The 24,721-nt window shown below is 40.7% G+C and overlaps 1 protein-coding gene across 2 annotated transcripts in view; it reads right to left on the bottom strand.

Annotated features, from left to right (window-relative positions):
• ATP8A1 (ATPase phospholipid transporting 8A1) overlaps positions 1–24,721 on the bottom strand; it is a 237,897-nt gene that overhangs the window by 199,244 nt on the left and 13,932 nt on the right. For both annotated transcript variants that reach the window (XM_082653094.1, XM_082653095.1), the window contains exons 2-3: positions 1,977–2,091; positions 387–486 (exon numbers count right to left, since the gene is read on the bottom strand). In XM_082653094.1, the coding sequence (XP_082509220.1) occupies positions 387–486; positions 1,977–2,091 (215 nt within the window). The remainder of the gene's footprint in view (positions 1–386; positions 487–1,976; positions 2,092–24,721) is intronic.

The following is a 24,721-nucleotide window of genomic DNA, read 5'->3' as shown; positions in this document are numbered from 1 at the left end:
CCAAATACAAAATGAAAGAATTTTTAAATGGTAACTTACATTCTAAGGTTCAGAATTGACAAGGTTACTGTTACTAAAATCACTTACTAGTTTAAGAAAAAGTCCCATCCCCCTTTACCACCCAAAATGAATAGTCCCCGCCACATTAAATTTACAGAATGTTTAAAAGAAGTTGATAAAAATGAATCAAAAAAAATGAATCAAAAGGCTTGATAAGGTAGCAGCAGTATTCTAACTCGGCTTGCAGCAGGAGCTGGAAATGCCCACCAAACCAGCTTATCTCTGTGCTTAGATAAGCTTCAGAAGATTGGTCATGGGCTTAAGAAAAACATTTATTAATATCTGAACACATGATTTTGAGTTAAGGTTTTACAACATGACTTTACCTGAAGCAGTGCAATAAAGAGAAAAAATGAATTAGCGGCTCTTCTGAACTGAGAGTAGAGAAATCTTGGAAGGAATGTGATTACGTTATATTTTGCAGTGCTAGAAAACAAAAATGAAAAGCAGCATAAAAGTCAATTACTCCACAATTAGCACCCATGTTTACAAAATTCTATTATCACCATATAAAAAATTAAATGAACAAATGTCCTCTGTTTTAAATTGGGTGAATACTGCAAATGGTCATTAACCTCAAAGAAAAGGAGTGAAAGGAACTGTCTAAATAGTAAGAGTTTAATTTTCTGCACAATATCTTTTGTTATCTTTGGCCGATCATCCTGTTATCATTACTAGCAACGGCTTACAAAGAAGAGCACCTTTAGTTAAGATAGTGTATAATATGTTAATAGAAAATAAAATCTTGCAAAAAGAAAAATCAGCAATTTGAGCAAGACCAGAAACATCAAATAGAGGGACTTCCCTGGATAACGTCAGAGAAATGGGGAGTTTTGGGGGGTTCTGTCTGAATTTTCTTCATGGCTCCTCTAGAAACTTGGCTAGGACTCCACACCAAACATCAGATATGTCCACAATCAGGAAGATATCACCATTTAGGTCTCAGAAATATCCAACCTTCCTCTTGTTAATTAAATAGAAAGGAGATTAAAGGGACACATGCCACACTCCTTAAGCTCAGAAAAGTTACTGTATAATTTGAAGGTGTAAATATTAATTTTAAACGGTCATTTCACAAATCTAGGAGTTTTGTCACCAGAAAACTACTGGGCTGACGTGTGGCGGGAAGGGGGCTGGTGTTCACTTGGTTCCGGAGGCCACTTAGTGAATAGTGCTTATAACAGCAATAGTTTTACATTATTGTTGGAATGAAAATAGAACAGTGAAGTAATTCTCACACCTTCCATTCCTCGACACCATATGAAATTTTGCAAGTATCGAAAGCCAATATTTAAAGACTATTTAACAAAAAGGAGTTCTAAGTGAAGAACTGCAAAGACTTCTTTTAAAAGGTGAAAACTTGTTAATCAAAAACAACGGTTCATGCATCTATTAACAGGTTTAAGACAAAGGCACATACCCATGAACAGTTTTCATTATTCAGATACTGAAACTAGAACTGGTAGCATACATATGGCTGCTTAGCCCTTCTCCTTCCTGCTTCTAGATTCTTTTGTTTGTTTTTTTGGGTTCGCGGGCCTCTCACTGTTGTGGCCTCTCCCGTTGCGGAGCACAGGCTCTGGACGCGCAGGCTCAGCGGCCATGGCTCACGGGCCCAGCCGCTCCGTGGTATGTGGGATCTTCCCGGACCGGGGCACAAACCCATGTCCCCTGCATCGGCAGGCAGTCCCTCAACCAGTGCGCCACCAGGGAAGCCCTCTAGATTCTTATTAACATCTCCTTCTTGGCTAGAAGATGGAGAAACGGCTGATACACACTGCCTCCAGTAAGCTCTTAAATATTAAACTGATTTCACTGAAAACTCCTTGCAAGCATTTTCATTTTGGTCCGGCAGGGGAGATGTCCTCCCAAGTTCTGCTGTAATAGCTAGTCCCAAGCATTCTTTGGTTTCTTACCTGACATGGTTATTGCAGAATTTTGTCAGCTGGGGCTGGTTGATGAATATAGTCCTTACTTCCTCCTGGTCAGCCAGTGAAGTCTTCTCCGAAACATCATCAGTCTTCTCATAACCTTAAAGAGAGAGAGTCTTATTTGATAAGAAATGTTTCATTTTATTATCCAGACCAAAAACACATTTCATAACTATCCTAGAGCCTAAAATCCGTTAAAAGCTATCTACTTCCCTGTTACTGGTGTTGCTTCTATTCTAATAAAAGGAAAAATCCCCACATTTAACGTTTCTACTAAATTTGAAAGGCAGCACTTAACAGTCATGTGAAAGCTGACCCATTTCAAAAAGAGTAACATCAATTTTTAATTTGTACCCATCTTTTCCCCAGAAATGTTCAACTTATTTCCTTTCATTACACAAAGATATGTCCAAAAGTAACACAAAATTGTAAAATGGTTTACACTTTTAGATAAGACTAACAAGACAGAGGTAATGACAATACATTCTGAAATTTTAAGCATACACATTTAATGCTTTTCTGGTTTTGCTCTTTCTTTGTGAATAAACACAGAGAAAAAGATCAACATTAAGGTTTAAATAGGCAACCACCACAATGATCTAACTCACTATGATCATCTTAATCTTTCCAGTAATTAGAATTTATGTTTATGAATGATCTTAAGTTTCTTAAGATCAAGTCACCTCACCATCACTGAAACAACGTAAACAGATACGGGCTATTTCTGCTGGGTAACACCTTGCTGCAATGTTGACAACACTTTAAAAAATACATGCAGCTTCTAGAAGAACAGAAAAAATTTTAAACTGCTTATTTTACTTTCCAGTGAGAATTAAATGAGACTGAATTAAATCAGTCCCTTACCCCTTTCCTCGAGTCACCAACAGTACTTTATCTCAAATACCCACTTTTCTTCTCTTTTCTGCCTAGTCAGTGCCAACTCCTCCCAAAAGACCTGCCGACAGCGGTCTCTTCTGAAGTATTCTCTGGTGCTAAAGTCAGTGCATCTTCACTATGTTCCCACAGGCCTCTGTACCTCCCCTGTCCCTTGAGTCTGTCCCCTACCAGAATGGAATTCCCTGGGGCCATAGCTGGGGTGCTACTTATCTTCCAATACCAGTACTAACAAACAGCAGGTACTCAATAAATGTTTGCCAAATAAATAAAAACTAAATGACAAAGGACTTGTTACGTGCCCATTTCTTTGAGAGCAAGCAAATGATTCTCCACCCACTGATAAAGAAACTGATGACAGCCATGTGCTGGTAACAAACTGTACAATAAAAGCTTGCCTGTGGGGTTCCGTTACCCTATGAAACCAGAAAATCATAGGAGCTTCCTACAAAGGGGCAGAACATGAGCATAGGGACCCGGCAGGTGAGAAACAGTGTAACTGTGTGCAGGGCAGTGCACACAGGACAACACTGTTGAATAATACACAAAAGGCAAGGTAAAGACAGGTGAGATACAGTGCTGAAAAAGCACACAGGCCAGGTTTAAAAGGACCTCTCACGCTTGTGAAGAAGTCTGGATCACATCCTCTCGTTGGTAGTGAGCCAACGAAAGCTTGCCAAGGAGAGAGGCACAGGGTGAGAGCCACACTTTATACTCATCACGTTGGAGGTCACAGGGATCCAAACTAGGTACTGTCACACTCATTTTGCAGTCTTAGACACATCAGCAGCTTTGCCCATGGTCACATGGTTAATAATTATCTGTCACTACACCATGTTTTAGACGCAACACAAACTTTCCTCCCTACTGTATACAATCAAAATTCCATATAGGGATTGCTAAAGACTGAATGTTTATGTCTCCTCCAAAATCCATGTGTTGAAATCCTAACCCTGGATGTGATGGTATTAGGAGGAGAAATTTTTTCGAGGTGATTAGGTCATGATGGTGGAATCCTCATAAGAGGGATTAGTGCCCCTTTTAAAAGAGGTCCCGGAGAGATCCCTCCCCCCGCCCCCACCATGTGAGGACACAGCAAGAAGACGGTCCTCTATGAACCAGAAGGCAGGCCCTCACCAGACACCTAATCTGCCAGGGCCTTGATCTTGGACTTCCCAGGCTCCAGAACTGTGAGAAGTAAATTTGTTATTCATAAACCAGCCAGTCTATAGTATTTTATTAAAGCAGCCTGAACAGACTAAGTCATGGATTATCAGAGGCACAGCAATATTAAAATTCTTAGAAATCTTTTATTAGATTTTCCTTGATGACAGCACAAAGACCGTAGTGTACTGTTTACAGTACCTTAACTGGACAAAGTGCCTCAAGAAAACCAGCTCTCCACTCGGCTTTGAACTGATATCCTCAAGTTGTACTTACTTTACGTAACGTTCTCAGTTGAGGTGTTAGGTATCACTCCTTACCTGACACATCCATTTATACTGGGGTTTCAAATGCTGCCAGGTAAACTTGGACATCACCTCTCCCCATCACGTATGAATCTGTATTCAAAAATTTCTTGGGGCAAAGGACCCTCCTAGGAAAAAGGGATTGGAATCGCCTCTTTCCTTAAATTTTGGTCTCATACTTCTGGGTTACAGGTGAACACATCCCCTATAACCGATCAATATGCACCAGACAACTCTGTTTTTATGTTTTTTTTCTTTTAAAAATGTTCTCTGCAGGAGATTGGTTCAAGGTGGCGGAGTAGAAGGACGTGCTCTCGCTCCCCCTTGCAAGAGCACCAGAATCACAACTAACTGCTGAACAATGATTGACAAGAAGATGCTGGAACTCACCAAAAAAGATACCCCACATGCAAAGACAAAGGAGAAGCCACAATGAGATGGGAGGAGGGGCGCAATCACAATAAAATCAAATCGCATAACTGCTGGGTGGGTGACTCACAAACTGGAGAACACTTAATACCACACAAGTCCACCCACTGGAGTGAAGGTTCTGAGCCCCACGTCAGGCTTCCCAACCTGGGGTTCCGGCAATGGGAAGAGGAATTCCTAGAGAATCAGACTTTGAAGGCTAGCGGGATTTGATTACAAGACTTCGACAGGACTGGGGGAAACAGAGACTCCACTCTGGGAGGGCACATACAAAGTAGTGTGTGCACGGGGACCCAGGGTAAGGAGCAGTGACCCCACAGGAGACTGATCCAGACCTACCTGCTAGTGTTGGAGGGTCTCCTGCAGAGGTGGGGGGTGGCTGTGTCTCACCTTGGGACAAGAACACTGGCAGCAGAAGTTCTGGGAAGTACTCCTTGGCGTGAGCCCTCCCAGAGTCCGCCATGAGCCCCACCAAAGGGCCCAGGTAGGCTACAGTGTTGGGTCACCTCAGGCCAAATAACCAACAGGGAGGGAACCCAGCCCCACCCATCAGCAGACAAGCAGATTAAAGTTCTACTGAACTCTGCCGACCAGAGCAACAGCCAGCTCTACCCACCACCAGTCCCTCCCATCAGGAAACTTGCACGAGCCTCTTAGATAGCCTCATCCACCAGAGGGCAGACAGCAGAAGCAAGGAGAACTACAATCCTGCAGCCTGTGGAGCAAAAACCACATTCACAGAAAGATAGACAAGATGAAAAGACAGAGGGCTATGTACCAGATGAAGAACAAGATAAAACCCCAGAAAAACAACTAAATGAAGTGGAGATAGGCAACCTTCCAGAAAAGGAAATCAGAATAACAATAGTGAGGATTATCCAGGACCTCAGAAAAAGCATGGAGGCAAAGATGGAGAAGATGCAAGAAAAGTTTATAAAGACCTAGAAAAATTAAAGAACAAACGAACAGAGATGAACAATACAATAGCTGAAATGAAAAATACACTACAAGGAATCAATAGCAGAATAACTGAGGCATAAGTGACCTGGAAAACAGAATGGTGGAGTTCACTGTTGTGGAACAGAATAAAGAAAAAGAATGAAAAGAAATGAAGACAGACTAAGAGACCTCTGGGACAACATTAAACGCAACAACATTCGCATTATAGGGGTCCCAGAAGGAGAAGAGAGAGAGAAAGGACCAGAGAAAATATTTCAAGAGATTATAGTCGAAAACTTCCCTAACATGGAAAAGGAAATAGCTACCCAAGTCCAGGAAGCACAGAGAGTCCCATATAGGATAAACCCAAGGAGAAACATGCTGAGACACATAGTAATCAAATTGGCGAAAAATAAAGACAAAGAAAAATTATTGAAAGCAACAAGGGAAAAAAGACAAATAACATACAAAGGAACTCCCATAAGGTTAACAGCTGATTTCTCAGCAGAAATTCTACAAGCCAGAAAGGAGTGGCATGACATATTTAAAGTGATGAAAGGGAAGAACCTACAACCGAGATTACTCTACCCGGCAAGGATCTCATTCAGATTCGAAGGAGAAATGAAAAGGTTTACAGACAAGCAAAAGCTAAGAGAATTCAGCACCACCAAACCAGCTCTACAACAAATGCTAAAGGAACTTCTCTAAGTGGGACACACAAGAGAAGTAAAGGACCTACAAAAACAAACCTAAAACAATCAAGAAAATAGTAATAGGAACATACATATCGATAATTACCTTAGACGTGAATGGACTAAATGCTCCAACCAAAAGACACAGGCTCGCTGAATGGATTAAAAACAAGACCCATATATATGCTGTCTACAAGAGACCCACTTCAGACCTAGGGACACATACAGACTGAAAGTGAGGGTATGGAAAAAGATATTCCATGCAAATGGAAATCAAAAGAAAGCCGGAGTAGCAATACTCATATCAGATAAAATAGACTTTAAAATAAAGAATGTTACAAGAGACAAGGAAGGACACTACATAATGATCAAGGGATCAATCCAAGAAGAAGATATAACAATTATAAATATATGTGCACCCAACATAGGAGCACCTCAATACAAAAGGCAACTGCTAACAGCTATAAAAGAGGAAACTGACAGGAACACAATAATAGTGGGGGACTTTAACACCTCACTTACACCAATGGACAGATCATCCAAAACAAAAATACATAAGGAAACAGAAGCTTTAAACGAAACAATAGACCAGATAGATTTAATTGATATTTATAGGACATTCCATCCAAAAACAGCAGATTACACTTTCTTCTCAAGTGTGCATGGAACATTCTCCAGGATTGATCACACCTTGGGTCACAAATCAAGCCTCAGCAAATTTAAATCATATCAAGCATCTTTTCTGACCACAACGCTATGAGATTAGAAAACAGTTACAGGGAAAAAAATGTAAAAACACAAACACATGGAGGCTAAAGAATACATTACTAAATAACCAAGAGATCACTTTAGAAATCAAAGAGGAAATCAAAAAATACCTAGAGACAAATGATAATGAAAACATGATGATGCAAAACCTAAGGGATGCAGCAAAAGCAGTTCTAAGGGGGAAGTTCGTAGCAATACAATCCTACCTCAAGAAACAACATCTCAAATAAACAACCTAATCTTACACGTAAAAGAACTAGAGAAAGAAGAGCAAACAAAACCCAAAGTTAGTAGAAGAAAAGAAATCATAAGGATCAGAGCAGAAATAAGTGAAACAGAAACAAAGAAAACAATAGCAAAGATCAATAAAACTAAAAGATGGTTCTTTGAGAAGATAAACAAAATTGATAAACCATTAATGAGACTCATCAGGAAAAAGAGAGGACTCAAATCATTAAAATTAGAAATGAAAAAGGGGAAGTTACAACAGACACCGCAGCAATACAAAGCATCCTAAGAAACTACTACAAGCAACTCTATGGCAATAAAATGGACAACCAGGAAAAAATGGACGAATTCTTAGAAAGGTATAACCTTCCAAGACTGAACCAGGAAGAAACAGAAAATATGAACAGACCAATCACAAGTAATGAAATTGAAATTGGGATTAAAAATCTTCCAACAAACAAAAGTCCAGCACCAGATGGCTTCACAGGTGAATTTTATCAAACATTTAGAGAAGAGCAAAAACCCATCCTTCTCAAATTCTTCCAAAAATTGCAGAGGAAGGAACACTCCCAAACTCATTCTATGAGGCCACCATCACCCTGATACCAAAACCAGACAAAGATACGACAAAAAAAATTACAGACCAATATCACTCATGAATATAGATGCAAAAATCCTCAACAAAATACTACTAAACAGAATCCAACAACACATTAAAAGGATCATACACCATGATCGAGTGGGATTTATCCCAGGAATGCAAGGATTCTTCAATATATGCAAATCAATCAATGTGATTCACCATATTAAAAAACTGAAGAAGAAAAACCATATGATCATCTCAATAGATGCAGAAAAAGCTTTTGACAAAATTCAACACCCATTTATGATAAAAACTCTCCAGAAAGTGGGCATAGAGGGAACCTACCTCAAAATAATAAAGGCCATATATGACAAACCCACAGCAAACATCATTCTCAATGGTGAAAAACTGAAAGCATTTCCTCTAAGATTAGAAACAAGACAAGGATGTCCATTCTCACCACTATTATTCAACACAGTTTTGGAATCCCAGTCATGGCAATCAGAGAACAAAACGAAATAAAAGGAATACAAATTGGAAAAGAAGAAGTAAAACTGTCACTGTTAGCAGATGATGTGATACTACACCTACAGAATCCTAAAGATGCCACCAGAAAACTACTAGAGCTAATCAATGAATTTGGTAAAGTTGCAGTATACAAAATTAATGCAGAGAAATCTCTTTCATTCCTATACACTAATGATGAAAAATCTGAAAGTGAAATTAAGGAAACACTCCCATTTACCATTGCAACAAAAAGAATAAAATACCTAGGAATAAACCTACCTAGGGAGACAAAAGACCTGTATGCCAAAAACTATACGACACTGATGAAAGAAATTAAAGATGATACAAATAGATGGAGAGATGTACCATGTTCTTGGATTGGAAGAATCAAGATTGTGAAAATGACTATACTACCCAAGGCAATCTACAGATTCAATGCAATCCCTAACAAATTACCAATGGTATTTTTTACAGATCTACAACAAAAAATCTTGACATTTGTATGGAGATACAAAAGACCCCAAAGATCCAAAGCAGTCTTGAGGGAAAAAAACGGAGCTGGAGGAATCAGACTCCCTGACTTCAGACTATACTACAGAGCTACAGTAATCGAGACAATATGGTACTGGCACAAAAACAGAGATATAGATCAATGGAACAGGATAGAAAGCCCAGAAATAAACCCACGCACCTAGGGTCAACTAATCTATGACAAAGGAGGCAAGGATATACAATGGAGAAAAGACAGCCTCTTCAGTAAGTGGTGCTGGGAGAACTGGACAGCAACATGTAGAAGAATGAAATTAGAACACTCCCTAACACCATACACAAAAATAAACTCAAAATGGATTAGAGACCTAAATATAAGACTGGACACTATAAAGCTCTTAGAGGAAAACATAGGAAGAACACTGTTTGACATAAATCACAGCAAGATATTTTTTGACCCACCTCCTAGAGTAATGGAAATGAAAACAAAAATAAGCAAATGGGACCTAATGAAACTTAAAAGCTTTTAGAAAGCAAAGAAAACTACAACAAGAGGAACAGACAACCCTCAGGATTGGAGAAAATATTTGCAAACGAATCAACGGACAAAGGATTAATCTCCAAAATATATAAACAGCTCATGCAGCTCAATATTAAAAAAACAAACAACCCAATTCAAAAATGGGCAGAAGACCTAAATAGACATTTCTCCAAAGAAGACATACAGATGGCCAAGAAGCACATGAAATCTGCTCAACATCACTAATTATTAGAGAAATGCAAATCAAAACTATCACCTCACACCAGTTAGAATGGACATCATCAGAAAATCTACAAATAACAAATGCTGGAGAGGGTGTGGAGAAAAGGGAACCCTCTTGCACTGTTGGTGGGAATGTAAATTGATACAGCCACTATGAAGATCAGTATGGAGGTTCCTTAAAAAACTAACAATAGAATTACCATATGACCCAGCAATCCCACTACCGGGCATATACCCAGAGAAAACCAGAATTCAAAAAGACACATGCACCCCAATGTTCATTGCAGCACTATTTACAATAGCCAGGTCATGGAAGCAACCCAAATGCCCATCGACAGACGAATGGAATAAGAAGATGTGGTACATATATACAATGGAATATTACTCAGCCATAAAAAGGAACGAAATTGGGTCATTTGTAGAGACGTGGATGTATCTAGAGACTGTCATACAGAGTGAAGTAAGTCAGAAAGAGAAAAACAAATATTGTATATTAACGCATATATGTGGAACCTAGAAAAATGGTACGGCTGAACTGGTTTGCAGTGCAGAAATTGAGACACAGATGTAGAGAACAAATGTATGGACACCAAGGGGGGAAAGTGGCAGGGGGAGGGGTGGTGGTGTGATGAACTGGGAGATTGGGATTGACATATATACACCAATATGTATAAAATGGATAACTAATAAGAACCTGCTGTATAAAAAAATAAAATAAAATTCAAAAATAAATAAATAAAATCCCCCCCCCCAAAAAAAATGTTCTCTGCAAACTGCCCCCTTCGACAGTTATGATGACCAGATGAAGACCTCTGTGTTCACACCTGGGCAATGCCTTCAGTGAGAGATTGATGTACAGTGGTGGCGAAGGTAACCGAAGGAAGGATCCCCCCGACCGACTCTGCCCCAAAGCGGGTAAAACTTAGATGGTACCCTTGTTATTCCTTCCCATACGTGGTCTGCCTTTTGTTTTAAGGAGGGAGGCTGTGTCCCTCGGGATTTGTTTAGTAATTTAGAGGCCTTGGTTACGTAAGTCATTAAAATTCACTAGTAGCTTTTAATCCACTTGTCCTGCCTTCTAAGGTCTACTGAGAACCAAGCCAGCTCATGTGTCATCCCCTCACGGAACGCAGTGGAGGAGAGTGAGGCCATGTATCCATTAACAGTTCTCATGGAGTATTCCCTGAAGGTCAGGTGAGCCTTCTTTGTCCTGAAGTCATGCAAAAGGTGAAGAGTGCCAACAGAAAGAAACAGACCTTAATCAGGCTCTGGAACCATCTCTCGCAGCTTTTCTTAGCACAAGAGTTGCACAAAGAAGGCACAGGATACTCCCACATTTAATGGAAATGGACTTCAAGGGGTCTGGGTGACTGCTTCTGGGATCCCCTCAGGCACCCATCCTCCCTGGGTTAGTACTGAGATGGTCCAGAGTGAACTCTGATGCCCATCTTGGAACACGTTCAAACCCCTTATCAAGTATAGTCAAACGGACAGCATCTGGCAAACAGCAAAGCCAAGAATAAAACGTGACTTTAAGTAGTTACTTACTCTCATTAGGCTTCAGTTTCCCAGTCTACAAAATTTTATAGAAATTTTATATGGAATAGTTGCTATTAAATGGAAGAATTTATGCAAAGTACTTAACAAAATGACTAATATTTGTTAGGTACATAACAATCTATTATACTTAAATAGTTAATAGAAGTAAATAATGATAAATTGGTAGGTGGAAGCTTACAGAAATGGGAGGCTGGCACGCTGCCTCCAAAGTAATGTCCAGAGTGGTCATTCCCTACCTTGTAATTGTTAATTCATCTGCTTCCCCTGTTACCCTGAGAGTTATCTGAATAGTACACCTCTGGCTCACAGTAAGCACTCAGTGTCTAATGAATTAACAAATGAGCGAAAATATATTTAACAATATATCAAGAACAGATCCTTCTCTTAGAAGTAGACACAGGTTATCCAAGCCTGTAAGACTGATGCATAAATCCAAAATGACAGTTAGTAAGTTTATTGCTAGAGAAATAATTGCCACAGGAACTAGAGTAACTGAGGTCCCATAATTAATTGAATTCTCCCCTGGTGGCCTATGTAGAAAGTCCAGAGACCAAGTGATGGTGTCTGGTGAGCACTGAGGTAACCCACTGGTCGTTAGATGATATGAGTCTAACGGCATCGGGCCAGCACAGCCTGATGCACCCAATTCCACAACAGGGGTTGAGGCACTGTCAGACCAAAAAATCCAAAGTCTGTTGGAATACCCTGGCAATGGGGCCATGATACCAGATCTGTCCACCAACACTTCTCTTCCCCTCCACAGAGCTGAGAAGAGTGCTGCCAATGTTGACCTCCCGGACTCACCCTTTTCCAGAACATTTCCATCTCGAAATTCAAACTGACATTTTATCTGCCAGTGGGATTACAATCAAAACCTGCAGGCCTAGGAACAAATTTGCCCCTCATGCAGGTGGCTCTGGTCCTATCATGTGTTGACCTTACACAGAAGTAAAAAGGTAAACTCATTTTCCCCCTTTCCAAGTTCTTGGGGGCATCTCAACATTGCCGCCAAGTACAGACACACAAGCTCATGATGATCATGCTACCAGGTACACAGTCCTTCCCCACGTTTTGGATTCTCCAGGAGAATCACTCAGGCATTCACCCCAGTGTCCTCAGTGCTCAGTCAGGTATTTGACATCCACTAAAGAATCATTACTCTTCTGACACTAACAGTTCTACAGAGGAAACCTCTGCAGCCACCTTCACACAGCCATTCCTTTAAGGATTAGAAATGAGCAAGGGCTCAACAGTGCCTTCTGAAATACCTTAGCTTCTTTTGATGTTATACTCTCCAAGTTCTATAATGTCTTTTTTTAAAATAAATTTATTTATTTATTTTTGGCTGCGTTGGGTCTTTGTTGCTGTGCACGGGCTTTCTCTAGTTGTGGTGAGCGGGGGCTACTCTTTGTTGCGGTACGCGGGCTTCTCATTGCGGTGGCTTCTCGTTGCGGAGCATGGGCTTCAGTAGTTGTGGCGTGTGAACTTCAGTAGTTGTGGTTTGTAGGCTCTAGAGCGCAGGCCGGTAGTTGTGGCGCATGGGCTTAGTTGCTCCGCGGCATGTGGGATCTTCCTGGACCAGGAATCGAACCTATGTCCCCTGCATTGGCAGGCAGACTCTCAACCACTGCACCACCAGGGAAGTCCCTATAAGGTCTTTTTTTTTTTTTTTAGTTTTACCTGTTTCCTTTTACCATTTAAAAAATTTTTTATTTTATATTGGAGCATAGTTGATGAAGAATGTTGTGTTAGTTTCAGCTGTACAGCAAAATGATTCAGTTATACATATACATGTATCTATTCTTTTTCAAATTCTTTTCCCATTTAAGACCAGCCAGAATCAAACCAGTCTCCCAAAATAAACTACTCTGGACTAGTTTTTATTGAAATAAATAAGGAAAAGGCCAAATAGTATAGACAATGATTCTGTAATTCAGAATTCCAGGTATACTGAAAATTCTGTATTTTGTGTTTGTAATATCCCACTTGATTATTATTTCCCCCAGCAGAAAAGCAGTTGTTTTCTGAATTGTGGTTTGTTTTAATTAATGATGAAATTACTTAGTATTTCCTAAGCACACACCAACCTGGGGATTTTACCAGACCAAATTCTGCATTCTTGGTTATAAAATGACCAAATGCTACTTCTAGACTTCTGAAGCATCAGTGATTTCAGTATAGGGAAATAAAGAGTCACACGTCGCTTTTAGCTACTGAATGTACTACAAGATATTACTTTGTATTACTAAATAAGGATATAGAAGCACCATCCTCCTGCTGTCCATTTCAACTTCCAACAATAATTTTCACTATCAAGAAAGCATAAGATGCTGATGGGACAGCACCTCGATCATGGCCCTGAAGTGAACACTTGGTTCATCCTCCCCTAACAGCATCTGATTATTAAACCCACTTAGTGGTTGTGAGGCGACCTCTGGTTCTTCCACTAATTACTTATGTGATCCTGTGCACATAATCCCTGGGAGTTATTCCCTTCCCTTGTAAAATGGGAAAGGTAGGCGAATACGTAATCTGAAATTCTCTTTCAGCTTTAAAATCCTGTGAAATTAGTATCCACTGGGCACCTGGATGAAAACAGTCAATACCTTATTTGTTCAGAAGAACAGGGAAATTAAAAAAGAAATTTCCTTACTTGAGCCAGATGTTTCAGAGTAACAGCTGCTTTACCTAATCAGCAGCCAGACACAGGCACAAAGTCAAACGGTGCTTTGTGCTCATGGCTGAATCTCCATATGTGAAAAGATAAGTAGTGACTATAATCTGTTGCCAGCAACCACCTGGCACCCACCCACTGACCAGTGTCTACTGGGTTACCGAGTATGTTGACACCTAGTTTTCCTTTCTTCCTCTGTCCAGATTCAGTCACGTGCTCAAATGCACACAGTATAATGCAGTAGAGAAGAAAAATGCTCAATAGCTAAGGCGAAAGGCTTTGTGCCCTCTCCTACAATTATAGCAGAAGCATCATCTCAGAAATTTTCCATTTCTTGTCATAATTTATCACGACCCAATCAGTAAGACCTGTTGTTCATTAGCTCATTCATTTGTTCATTCATTCATTCAACATATTTAAGTGCCTACTATGTGCCAGGCTTTTTTTTTTTTAAAGCTGCAGAAACAGCTTAAAATAAGATAAGGTTCCCTTCTCTCGGGAACTTATTTTCCAGAAGAAAGCAAGATAATTACAGATCATGGTGAGTATGATGACGTAAAACAGGTGATTGATAAAATGATTGGCAGAATTCTCTGTGCCTCAGTTTCAGCATCTATATAATGGAGTCGATAATAATACCTACCTCAAAGGGGGCTTGTGAAGGACCTGGTAGTTAATCCATGTAGAGAGCAATGGCTGGCATTCAGTAAGAGCTCAGTAAATGTCAGCTGTTCTCACTGTTGTTGCTGTTATCATTACTGCTATTGCAGCTTTCTATTGAGTGGTAAGAGAGGTACTGAGAAGCTGAGCTGAGCTCTCAATGAGAAAAGATAAAGGACAGTGTAAACACAACCGGGGAACAGCAGGAGCAAAGCCAAGGTGGCAGGAATGAGCTTGGCATTTCCAGGAACATGAAGACCCGTGACAGTGAACAGGGGACGCCATCAAACAAGAAGGGGCACGGCCAGATTGGGAGAGACAAAAAGAAACCCGAATTTATATCCTTCATGTGGTAGGAATCCACAGAAAACTTTTAGGTAGGAAGATCATTTTTGAGGCTACTGTGACAATTCAGGTAAAAGACAATGAACGGGGCCTGGGTGAGAGAGTGGTGACAGAGATGAAGTAGATGATACAGGATATTTTTTTGGAGGTGGAGCTGGTCTGACCCTCATAGCCTCTCCATGTCTCTCATCATTTCATCCTGTATGATGCCACATATACCCACTGTCTGATGCTACTCCAACCAAAGCCCAAGACTTGAAAGAAATCTAGGACTTTAAATATAACAAATGATTAATGACTTCACAGAATTCTCTTTACAACCAAACAACCCTAGCCTTAGATATCACACAGCTTTTTCTCATTATAACATGGTAATCAATAATATTGAAAACACAGGGTCTGATCAAGGAAGGCACTACAGAATCGTGACTGGTGGTACAGACCATGGAGTGAGAGAGAGATAGTTTAGGTCCCTTATTTGTGAGGTATGGTTATCTTAGATTACTTAACTCTAGCTGCTTACCTTCTTTCACAGGATTGTGTGTACAGACTAAATGAGATAGTGCATGTGTAAAAAGTACCCAGGACACTGCCTGGCTCTTCATGCACACACAAACATTCTAGCTCCTATTTTTATTGCTGAAATCAAAAAGGTAGACTGTGGGGAGAAGGAACATGTTTTGTAGTCAGATCTGTGTTCAAATTCAGATTATGACACTTCTACATAACACTGGGCAAACTGTTTTATGTCTGAGCCTCAGCTTCCTCACGTAAAATAGGGTTCATAGGAGGATTAAATGATTATGTTAGCAATGTAGCACAATACTATCACTCAAACGGTTCCTGTCAGTGTATCCTCTATCCAGAGATTATATAAAGTTAATCTTTCCTTCAAAACACTTGAGATGGGTAAAACAAGTCTTAGGGACACACTGAGGTAGGTACTAACATGTAAAAAACTTTTTGCATAATATTTAAAGTCGTGACCAGTGAATAAATCTAGAGTAAAATAAATTTTACCCTACAATTTTATAAATTAATATTTAGCAAGTACATGTTTTCCTAAAATTGTCATCTGTATGGGGTTATGTAACAGAAGCAGGGGTGGGTAGGTAGGAGGGAGAAGAGAACAAGACACGAAATCATTCTGTTGCATGGTAATATGGTTTTGAACCATTATGCTTTTGCAGACTCGACTTTATCACGATTATAAGTAAGGCTGTAATTGGAATCATAATATCTACATTATATCCTAAACATATTCAGGAGAATCCAACTATATATCCTTTTACTCAACGGCTTCTAATATTAGACACTAAAGAGACCATATTAATTGCTCGCATTTCTTGAGCTAGAATGAAGTCTTTAGACAACAGTGTAATGAAAGAATATTAACTGGAAAACTAGCCAGAGACTTCAGGGGTACAACTGCAGAACTTAGGTGTGATTAAAGTTAGGTGCTAGTTAGTAGGAAATTATGAGCATTACCCATGATCTTTTCCAAGGTTTAACAGGTTTTAATTTTGTTCCCTGCAAAAAATAATAATAAATTAAAAGTCCTCAACTTACATATATATTTTTTTGGTTCAAGTTTCTGGAGCAAAGCAATCTTTGGCTGAATAATTTAGACATTTGTATTTTATTTATTTTGCTTTTAGTGGTTACCATATATATTGTTTATTTAATTAGAAATACAGAAGCAGTTACTAGAGCTACAAAAGAGATTTGAAATCCCATGTTCTGCATTGTTGAAGCAGAACGGTCATTTCAAACGTTCAGTTGTGAGACTGACAGCAGCTGTTCAGACAGAGAGGGAACAAAAGGAAGGAACCACCACTCTGGAAACAATGAACTCGGTCCTTTAAAGGTTAAGACTTACATACCACAGTTTCAAATATGGCACTGAAGAAACAAACACCTTTAAAAGCACGGAAATTAAATAGAAACTATTCAGCAATGCATCTCAAATTTCTAGACCATGACTGCAATAGCCAGAGGGGAAATGAAATTTTCAATTGCATCAATACACCTTCCCTGTACCGAATATTGATTCAAGCTCTACGCAGTGAACATCTGTTGTTCATTCCAGCTCAGCGTCTGCCTCTCCTGAAAAGAGTCTTTGGTTTTCCTTGGAGAACTCCCCTCCCCCAACCGTAGGCAGTCTTGAGGGACTGGTCCATAAAAATACCATTCCCCCTTTTTTTTTTTTTTTTTTGCAGTATGCGGGCCCCTCACTGCTGCGGCCTCTCTCATTGCGGAGCATAGGCCCCGGATGCGCAGGCTCAGCGGCCATGGTTCACGGGCCCAGCCGCTCCGCGGCACGTGGGATCTTCCCGGACCGGGGCACGAACCCATGTCCCCTGCATCAGCAGGCGGACTCTCAACCACCGCACCACCAGGGAAGCCCCCATTCCCCTTTTTGACTTAAAGGTGCGCACATGAGCCATGCTAAGCTAATCACAGACAACTTCCAGTCTAGACATATGAAAAGGCTAATAAGCATAGATAAGACAGATTCTGTGGCATCCGAAAGTAACTGTCCATTAGTCCAGCTGCCGTGCATGCTCCTTGACCTTCCTGTAAAAGCTTTTCATTTGATTCTGGGAACTACTCTACCTACTTATAAAGATTATGCTCAGCTTCCATAGTGTGGAATTTAAGCAGAGGCATTTCAGTCCTCTGCTGAAAGCCAAGTCCTGTCCCACCACGCATCTAACGTAGGTAGGCATTGACACTGGACCCGGACTGGGCCTTTCTTCTTCTTCAAGGAGCCGAATCCTGTTCTCTGTCCCCCAGTCACTAGCTGGCTTTTCTGCTCTGCATGGAACAATGACCTGGAACCACCTGGAATGCAATTACCCTGCCCCCCAAAAATATCATGAGGCTGCCTGGAACCCTCCCCAACAGGCCCTACTTGCTAAGATCTCCTCTGATGTTAACAGCTGCCTTATCCAAGCCCTGAGTCCAGCATGTTCTGGGATATCTAGGGGTTTCCATCCTAAGGAACTTGTACAACAGCCAAAAAGCTTCCCACATTCCCAGCTTCTTCTCCTTTACCTTCTTGTTTATGCAACTGTGATGCCAGCTCATTACCCTCAAGCCCATTTAAGTTATAACAAAAAATATCCACTTACCCTGATGATGTAAAACACGGTTATCTGCTTCAAAAAAAATTGTTCTTCATCTTACAAAAGAGTTCACTCCACCCCACCCCCAGGAATTCTTCTCAAAATGATGAAGATGAGGAAACTTGCTTCTTGTGTGGAGAACTGCTGATGGTCAAAGGGCCAGTGAGTACCAGCGCCAGGATAATATTTGGAAATCGATGAAGTCCAACTCAGTTCTAAAGCTTTAACACTACTGGATGCATTTATTCATTCAACAGCTAAGCTTGACCTGGCCTCTCCCTCTGACCCCATTTCTCCTCTACTGGCCCTATTCCACCTCAACACAGTTTTTCCAGCCACGACTTTCCCCTACTTCATGGCAGTGTAGATGCTATTACATGTCTAAGCAGTCTCCCTGACCATTCATTCTTGAGGTGTCACCTACAAAAGTTTTGAATATACAGTGGTCTTTTGAACACTCCAATATTAATCTTTTGATCTGTATACTTAGGTATATAGCAACTGACTTATGCACAGAGAACAGGACAGGCATAAGGGCACATGTGTGTATCTATCAGGTACTACTCTAATATGGAGAAGTAACATAAATAACACTTCAGGGAAGTCCCTTGAATGCAATAAATGTTTACTAAATTTTCTACTTTAATATAAGGTATCCAAAAATTCCTAGAACTTTACAATCTTGTCCCGATCCTGATACCCACTAATATATCTTCCTATTAGGACCTGTCTAATATTACCATACATGGTAAGTGATATTTTTCTGCGTCTTTGTGGGAACCGATCTAAAAATAAACAAGTGTAAAAACATATCACCATTATTCCTTGTCTAAAAGAGGAAAAAAAATAATGGCTTAACACTTCCTGCACTCATGCTGAACTGCAACAAGCTCCAAAAGTACCACTACAAATTCTAAGTGGTAGAAACTGAAAAAAGTATTCCTGACATTCAGAGGAAAGGCTAGCCTTAAGCAGTATTACATGGAAACCTATGCATGCCTAGTGTTGGGCCTCACACACAGTAAGCACTCAATTTCTTCTGCTGCCAGCTTTGGATACTAACCTAGAAAAATAATCATCTCGGGCATGCTGAGTTACTGCAAATAATAAAGAAAACACTTATGAATGCCAAATCATGCTTAACAGGAAAAGGAAGCAGAACAATGAAAGATAAAAGGAATCTAATGATATCCCCTTGGGGATAACCCATAGATTCTTTGGTCAGTCAGCAGAAGTAAGTGGTATGTTCCCAATATAGATAAAACATTGGCATAGAAACAGACTGCACTAGCAGCGAGGGGTTTCGACCACCAGACATCCATCAGGCATCTCCTAGAAGGCTCAATTAGCTAAAAGCATCATTTACTTGTCTTGGCAGCAAATTCATCTCTTGAGAAGGTATAGGAAACAAGATGAGGAATTGCTAACTATGAACTGGATTCTAATCAACGCAGAAGTGATAAAGCTAGTAGAAAACATAACTGTACCAAAGAGCTTTTGGCAGTCAAAGAGGGAAATACCAGGCTAAGCCAGACATGTGTTCTAGATTTCAAGAGGATGTATTTCAAGTTAGCATCAAGACCCAAAAGGGGCAGAAAGAAGTCCAGAAGGCTGTCTGAAGTAACATGGTGACTAATTGTGAAAGGTCCTGTCTAGGGGGAAAACGGAAGTGTGGTCAAAGAGACCATTGTTGCAGCACAAGAAGTCCTTGAACAAGGAAAAGCAGATAAAAAGATCATGGGAAGGAAAGGTTGGAAATAGGCTTACATGTTTAATAGCCAATAATAACAGATGTACAGACATCTGAAAATGGAGGAAAGGTGTTTTAAAAAATGTTAGAGATTACAGAGGTGTTTTCTTCCTTCCATTTGGAATACAAGGAATTGATGGGGTAAGTCTGCTGCCTGCAATAGATGGTGTAATGTTAACGGACAATAAAAAGCAGAACTCCTCAACCCCTACTTCTCCGGCTTCACTTCATTCTCCATCAAGGATAATCATCCTAAAACTAGGAAGGTTGGAACAAATAGCTGGAGGAACTAAAGCAAAAGAGAAGGTAGGGAATTATTTTAAAAAGAAAAAAGACAAGGTAGCACCTAGATGTTCTAAATAGATTGATATCTTGTAGCATGTGTGTATACACACATGTATAGCATTTAAAAATCTATAGAACCATGAGAACTTGCAGAAGAATTAAGTGAACTGTCATTAACCACAGAAGAACCATGGTGAATGAGAAAGGTCCCAATGTTCTAAAAAGGAAAGTAGATGGATCCTGTACATTATAAACTACTGTTCATGAAAAGGGCAGTCTAGAGACATGCTTTCAGAGTTCACATATTTATATAATGAGATCTACAGCTTCTAAAGGATTTAAGGTTAATTTCTGAAAATAATTCAAAAGTTAAAAGGAACATTTCCCTTTTGTGTTGAGAATTCAGTTAACATTGAGTAGGGGTTCGTTGTTTTTAAAGTGGTGTTTCTCATACCCAAGGGAGTAAAAGGAATTTTTCCCCTATAAAAAAGATCCTTTACATTAACCTAAACCTGAACAATAAATGTTACTGGCCAAATCCTTAGCATTCTGAACTTCAACAAGGTTAGACTCACCCTGTTCTTAAAAACCTGAGACACTGGATCCCATGATTAGGTAACAATGTGGATTCACAACTGGTTGACAAACATCCACAAGGGGACGCATACTGGAGCCTTCCTTTGGTTCCCCCTTCCCACAAGCCCTTCTGAAGCAGTCTAGTCTGGGTCACCCCTGGCTCCTGCCCCTCCTCCCCTCTCCTGGCCTAGTCCCCTGGCCCTGGGAGTCATGATCAACAGGTGCACCTGACCAGCAGGGCCAACTGGACTTCCTTCTGAGAAAGTGGACTTGTGGTCCAGAGACGCAAGCAGGCAGACTCGGCACTGAGCAGGGACCAGACTGAGCCTGGAGAGTTCGGCTGGAGGCAGGTCGCGGCACCCCCCAATGAAGCCACGTGTATGGTGAAGGTATGAAGAGAATGGAGTAGATAGACAGAGAACAAACCAGGGTAATACCAGGCAGAGTGAGAGACCCCAAAGACTGAGTCTCATGAGGCTCTGTTATGATCCAAGGGACCCCTGGAGAGTTAAAGTAGGCGCATAACTTCCTGAGCGATCTGGAGCCAGACGGCCTGGGTCCCAATGACAGAATAAGATAAGGACATACATGGCACGATTGATAAATGTGCAGATGACATAAACGAATCAATTCAGGAAGGTTTTGAGAGGTTCAATAAATTGAAGATCCTATACTAAGGCCTATATAAATCAACTGTGCAAATATAATATGGGGACATTTGGCACAGCAAGATGTGTAGAAGACAAATGATTTTATCACCTTTATTGCTTTCTTTCTTTCTTTTTTTTTTTTGCGGTACGCGGGCCTCTCACTGTTGTGGCCTCTCCCGTTGCGGAGCACGGCTCCGGATGCGCAGGCTCAGCGGCCATGGCTCACGGGTCCAGCCGCTCCATGGCATGTGGCATCCTCCCGGACGGGGGCACGAACCCGTGTCCCCTGCATTGGCAGGCGGACTCTCAACCACTGCGCCACCAGGGAAGCCCCCACCTTTACTGCTTTCTTAGCAAGAAAGAACTTGCTAAGAACTAGATCCATGTGAGAATGGAAAGGGCTGTTTTACAAGGGGGCGGGATTCCCGTCACAGAGTTCGATCAGGAGCTGGATAACCAATTGGAGAGGGCTGTACCGGGGACTGCGTACACAGTTCCCTCCAAGTCTAGAGTTCCATGATGCCATCTTCCTAAAAAGACTTTTTTTTAAAGACAGTTATGAGGTCATCAGAGAACCACTAATATAGTGCCAAGGCACAAGCAAGCTTTAGTCACTTTGTATATGGAAAAAAAAGAATTATTGAATTAGTGGATAAAAATGCGTGCAGGGTAGGTAACTCCACTAAGTTTACTAGCAACGCATTCATAGGAAGATACAACTGAATTATAGTTCTGAATAAGCCACCTCTTGAAACATACTGGAAAAAAAATAATAACTGTGCAGTTACCTGAATTGTTACAACTTTTATTTTTAGAGCTATTGATGCATTTTATAATAACATAAAAATGACTGGTTCCAAGACTAGTCCTCCTTTTCTCAAAAGAAGCAGAAGCATCCAAGTAAAATCATTTTGCTGCTGTATTGTTCTCAGAATGAGTCAGTGGAGTTTGATGGGCCACCTGCTTATCTCCATGGTGATTTTGCGAGAGAGAAAAAAAAAATTCACGTTTTTAAAACCGTTGTCTCAAGTGTCAAAAACACTCAGTGAAGAAACTAAAGCCTACCTGCTAGCTTGTGGTTTTGGAGAAGCCAGTGCAGCACACACAGCAACATGAATCACTCAGGAGCCAGCAAGAACAGCTTTTTACTCTATAGAACCAGACACTACCCAGGATCAGGAAAGAGGTGACACCTTCCTCTGCCTACTGATGACAAGCAGTGTCACAATCTGGCATGTGAAGTAGCCAACAAGTCCAGGAACCTGGCTAGAAAAATAGGACACCCCTAAAGGAGCACTGGAGAACTCCACCATGCCCCAACATGACCCTGAGAGCAGGCATGGCTCTGGGATGGCTCGTGTGTCATAAGCACCGTGGGGCAGTATTAAAGAATCCACCAAGACGGGTTAGGCAAGACAGGCTCAGAGAAACAGGAGTCACCGGCACAAAAGCAAGGAAGGCACAGCTACCTTCAGTTTGTCAGGATGTGGCTCAAAAAGGAGACCGAAGCCTCCACTCAGCAGATTCTACCAGGATGTGTGAATGACAGCGGGTGGGCTGCAAAGACTTCAAAGACCCAGCACAGCGCCGGCTGACATTAAAGCAATGACACCTACACATGCGTGCAACTGCCATCAGCCCTACCCAATTCACAGGTAGAACAAGAACGCTGAGAGGACGGATTGCACAGCTGCTTCAAGAACCTTCTGACACCATAAATAAAAACCACCCAGTGCAGAAAGAGCCTCGTAATGCAGTGCTTGTGCCACCACATGCTACCACCACTAACCACAAACATGAAATCAGACGCTTAGATCTGCTGGGGTATCTGTGGCCACTGCTGAGCAACGTGCAATGGGCCTGGACGTGATAATAAGAAAACTCCAGAGATTTCAAGACCACGCCAGCATGTTAAAAGCTCAGCTTCCAAAATCTGAACAGCTTGATGTTATTCCCAGTCACACACCAGATGCAAATTCAAGTAACATTTTCTTAACATCTACTTTAGAGCAAGTGCTTTAATTTTCCCCTCTGAAAGATGTCCCTGCAGTGTGGAGCACCTCAAGAGTCAAAAGAACACAATGATGACATAAAGACTGTTATCATCAACCCTGATTATGGAGTGAAAAGTCCCAGCAATAGAATGATCAATCCCAAACTTTAATCCATACAGTTCTTAGCTGTCTAAAACCCATAGAAATGAGGAACAGGTTAAGACACTAATAGTTATGTTTACTGAATTTCTAAAGAATACTAAGAGAAAAGAAGATGGAAGAAGTAGATGGAATTTAGGATAAACTCCTAATACTCTTTCCAAAAGAATAAAAAAAGTGTACGCAAACCTACATATTTTGGCACATACGGATCTGCTCACTCTTTTCTAAGATGCAAGGAGGTTTTCAGTCCTTTGTCCCAGTGTTTCCTATCTTAGTAAATGGTGCCATTGTTTTGGGCTCAGGGCCCAAAACTTTAGTCATTCTCCACTTCTTTAACACTCCACATCCTATCCATCAGTAAATCTATTAGATCTACCTTCAAACTACTGATATATCCTGAATCTGACCACATCTAATCACCTCCATTGATACCCAGTAGTCCAAGTCACTATCATCTTTCTTTGTTTCAACTTCTACCCCCAAGATGAAATCAGAATCTCTAGGGGCGGAACCCAAGGATCAGCTAGTTTAAAGCCCCTCAGAAGATTCCAGGCTTGGTCTACTCTCTAGCCAACAGGCAGATGATTTATGGGTAGATATTATTACTATTTTGGAAAAGAAAAACAGGAGTCTTAGAGAGGTTATGTGACTTGCCGAAGGCCACACAGCTCAGAAGACCCAAAAGTCAGGTATCACTCCAGGCCTATTGGTAGTCCCAAGTGCCTTATTTCATTTTCTCTCTGGTCAATTATTTACAGGGCAGTAGCTTAAGATACTGAGGAAAGTGGGACAGCATTAAGTGAGTTATAGTCTCAAGTTTTGTTACTGTGTCACACAACAAATGGACTCTACTCTTTAAGTGGCTACTATATCATGTAGTCTGGTACCAAATAGACGAAAGACACATGAAGTATAAACAGTAAAGATGGTGATTCTATTAGCTTGTGTCACTAGAATTTAAAAAGAAAGACAATTCCAGCTGAGTATATGGAAGAATGTCTGAAATCTTACAAAGAAAACTATTAATTCAGACTGAAGACCTTGGTACATATTCAGACTTAGTTAAAATTAAACCATAGAAAAATAGTTCACTCACCAACCATAAGGATAAATTCCACAGAGAAAGTCACTTAATAAGATCAAGGGGGATTCAGCTGGGTACCTGGGGCCTTCTTCCTTCTTTGC

Source organism: Grampus griseus (genome assembly GCF_964374135.1).
Source record: "Grampus griseus genome assembly, chromosome: 4".
In the NCBI taxonomy this organism is placed as follows: Eukaryota; Metazoa; Chordata; class Mammalia; order Artiodactyla; family Delphinidae; genus Grampus; species Grampus griseus.
The sequence above is the reverse complement of the archived record's forward strand: the minus strand, read 5'-3'. Positions and strand labels throughout refer to the sequence as shown.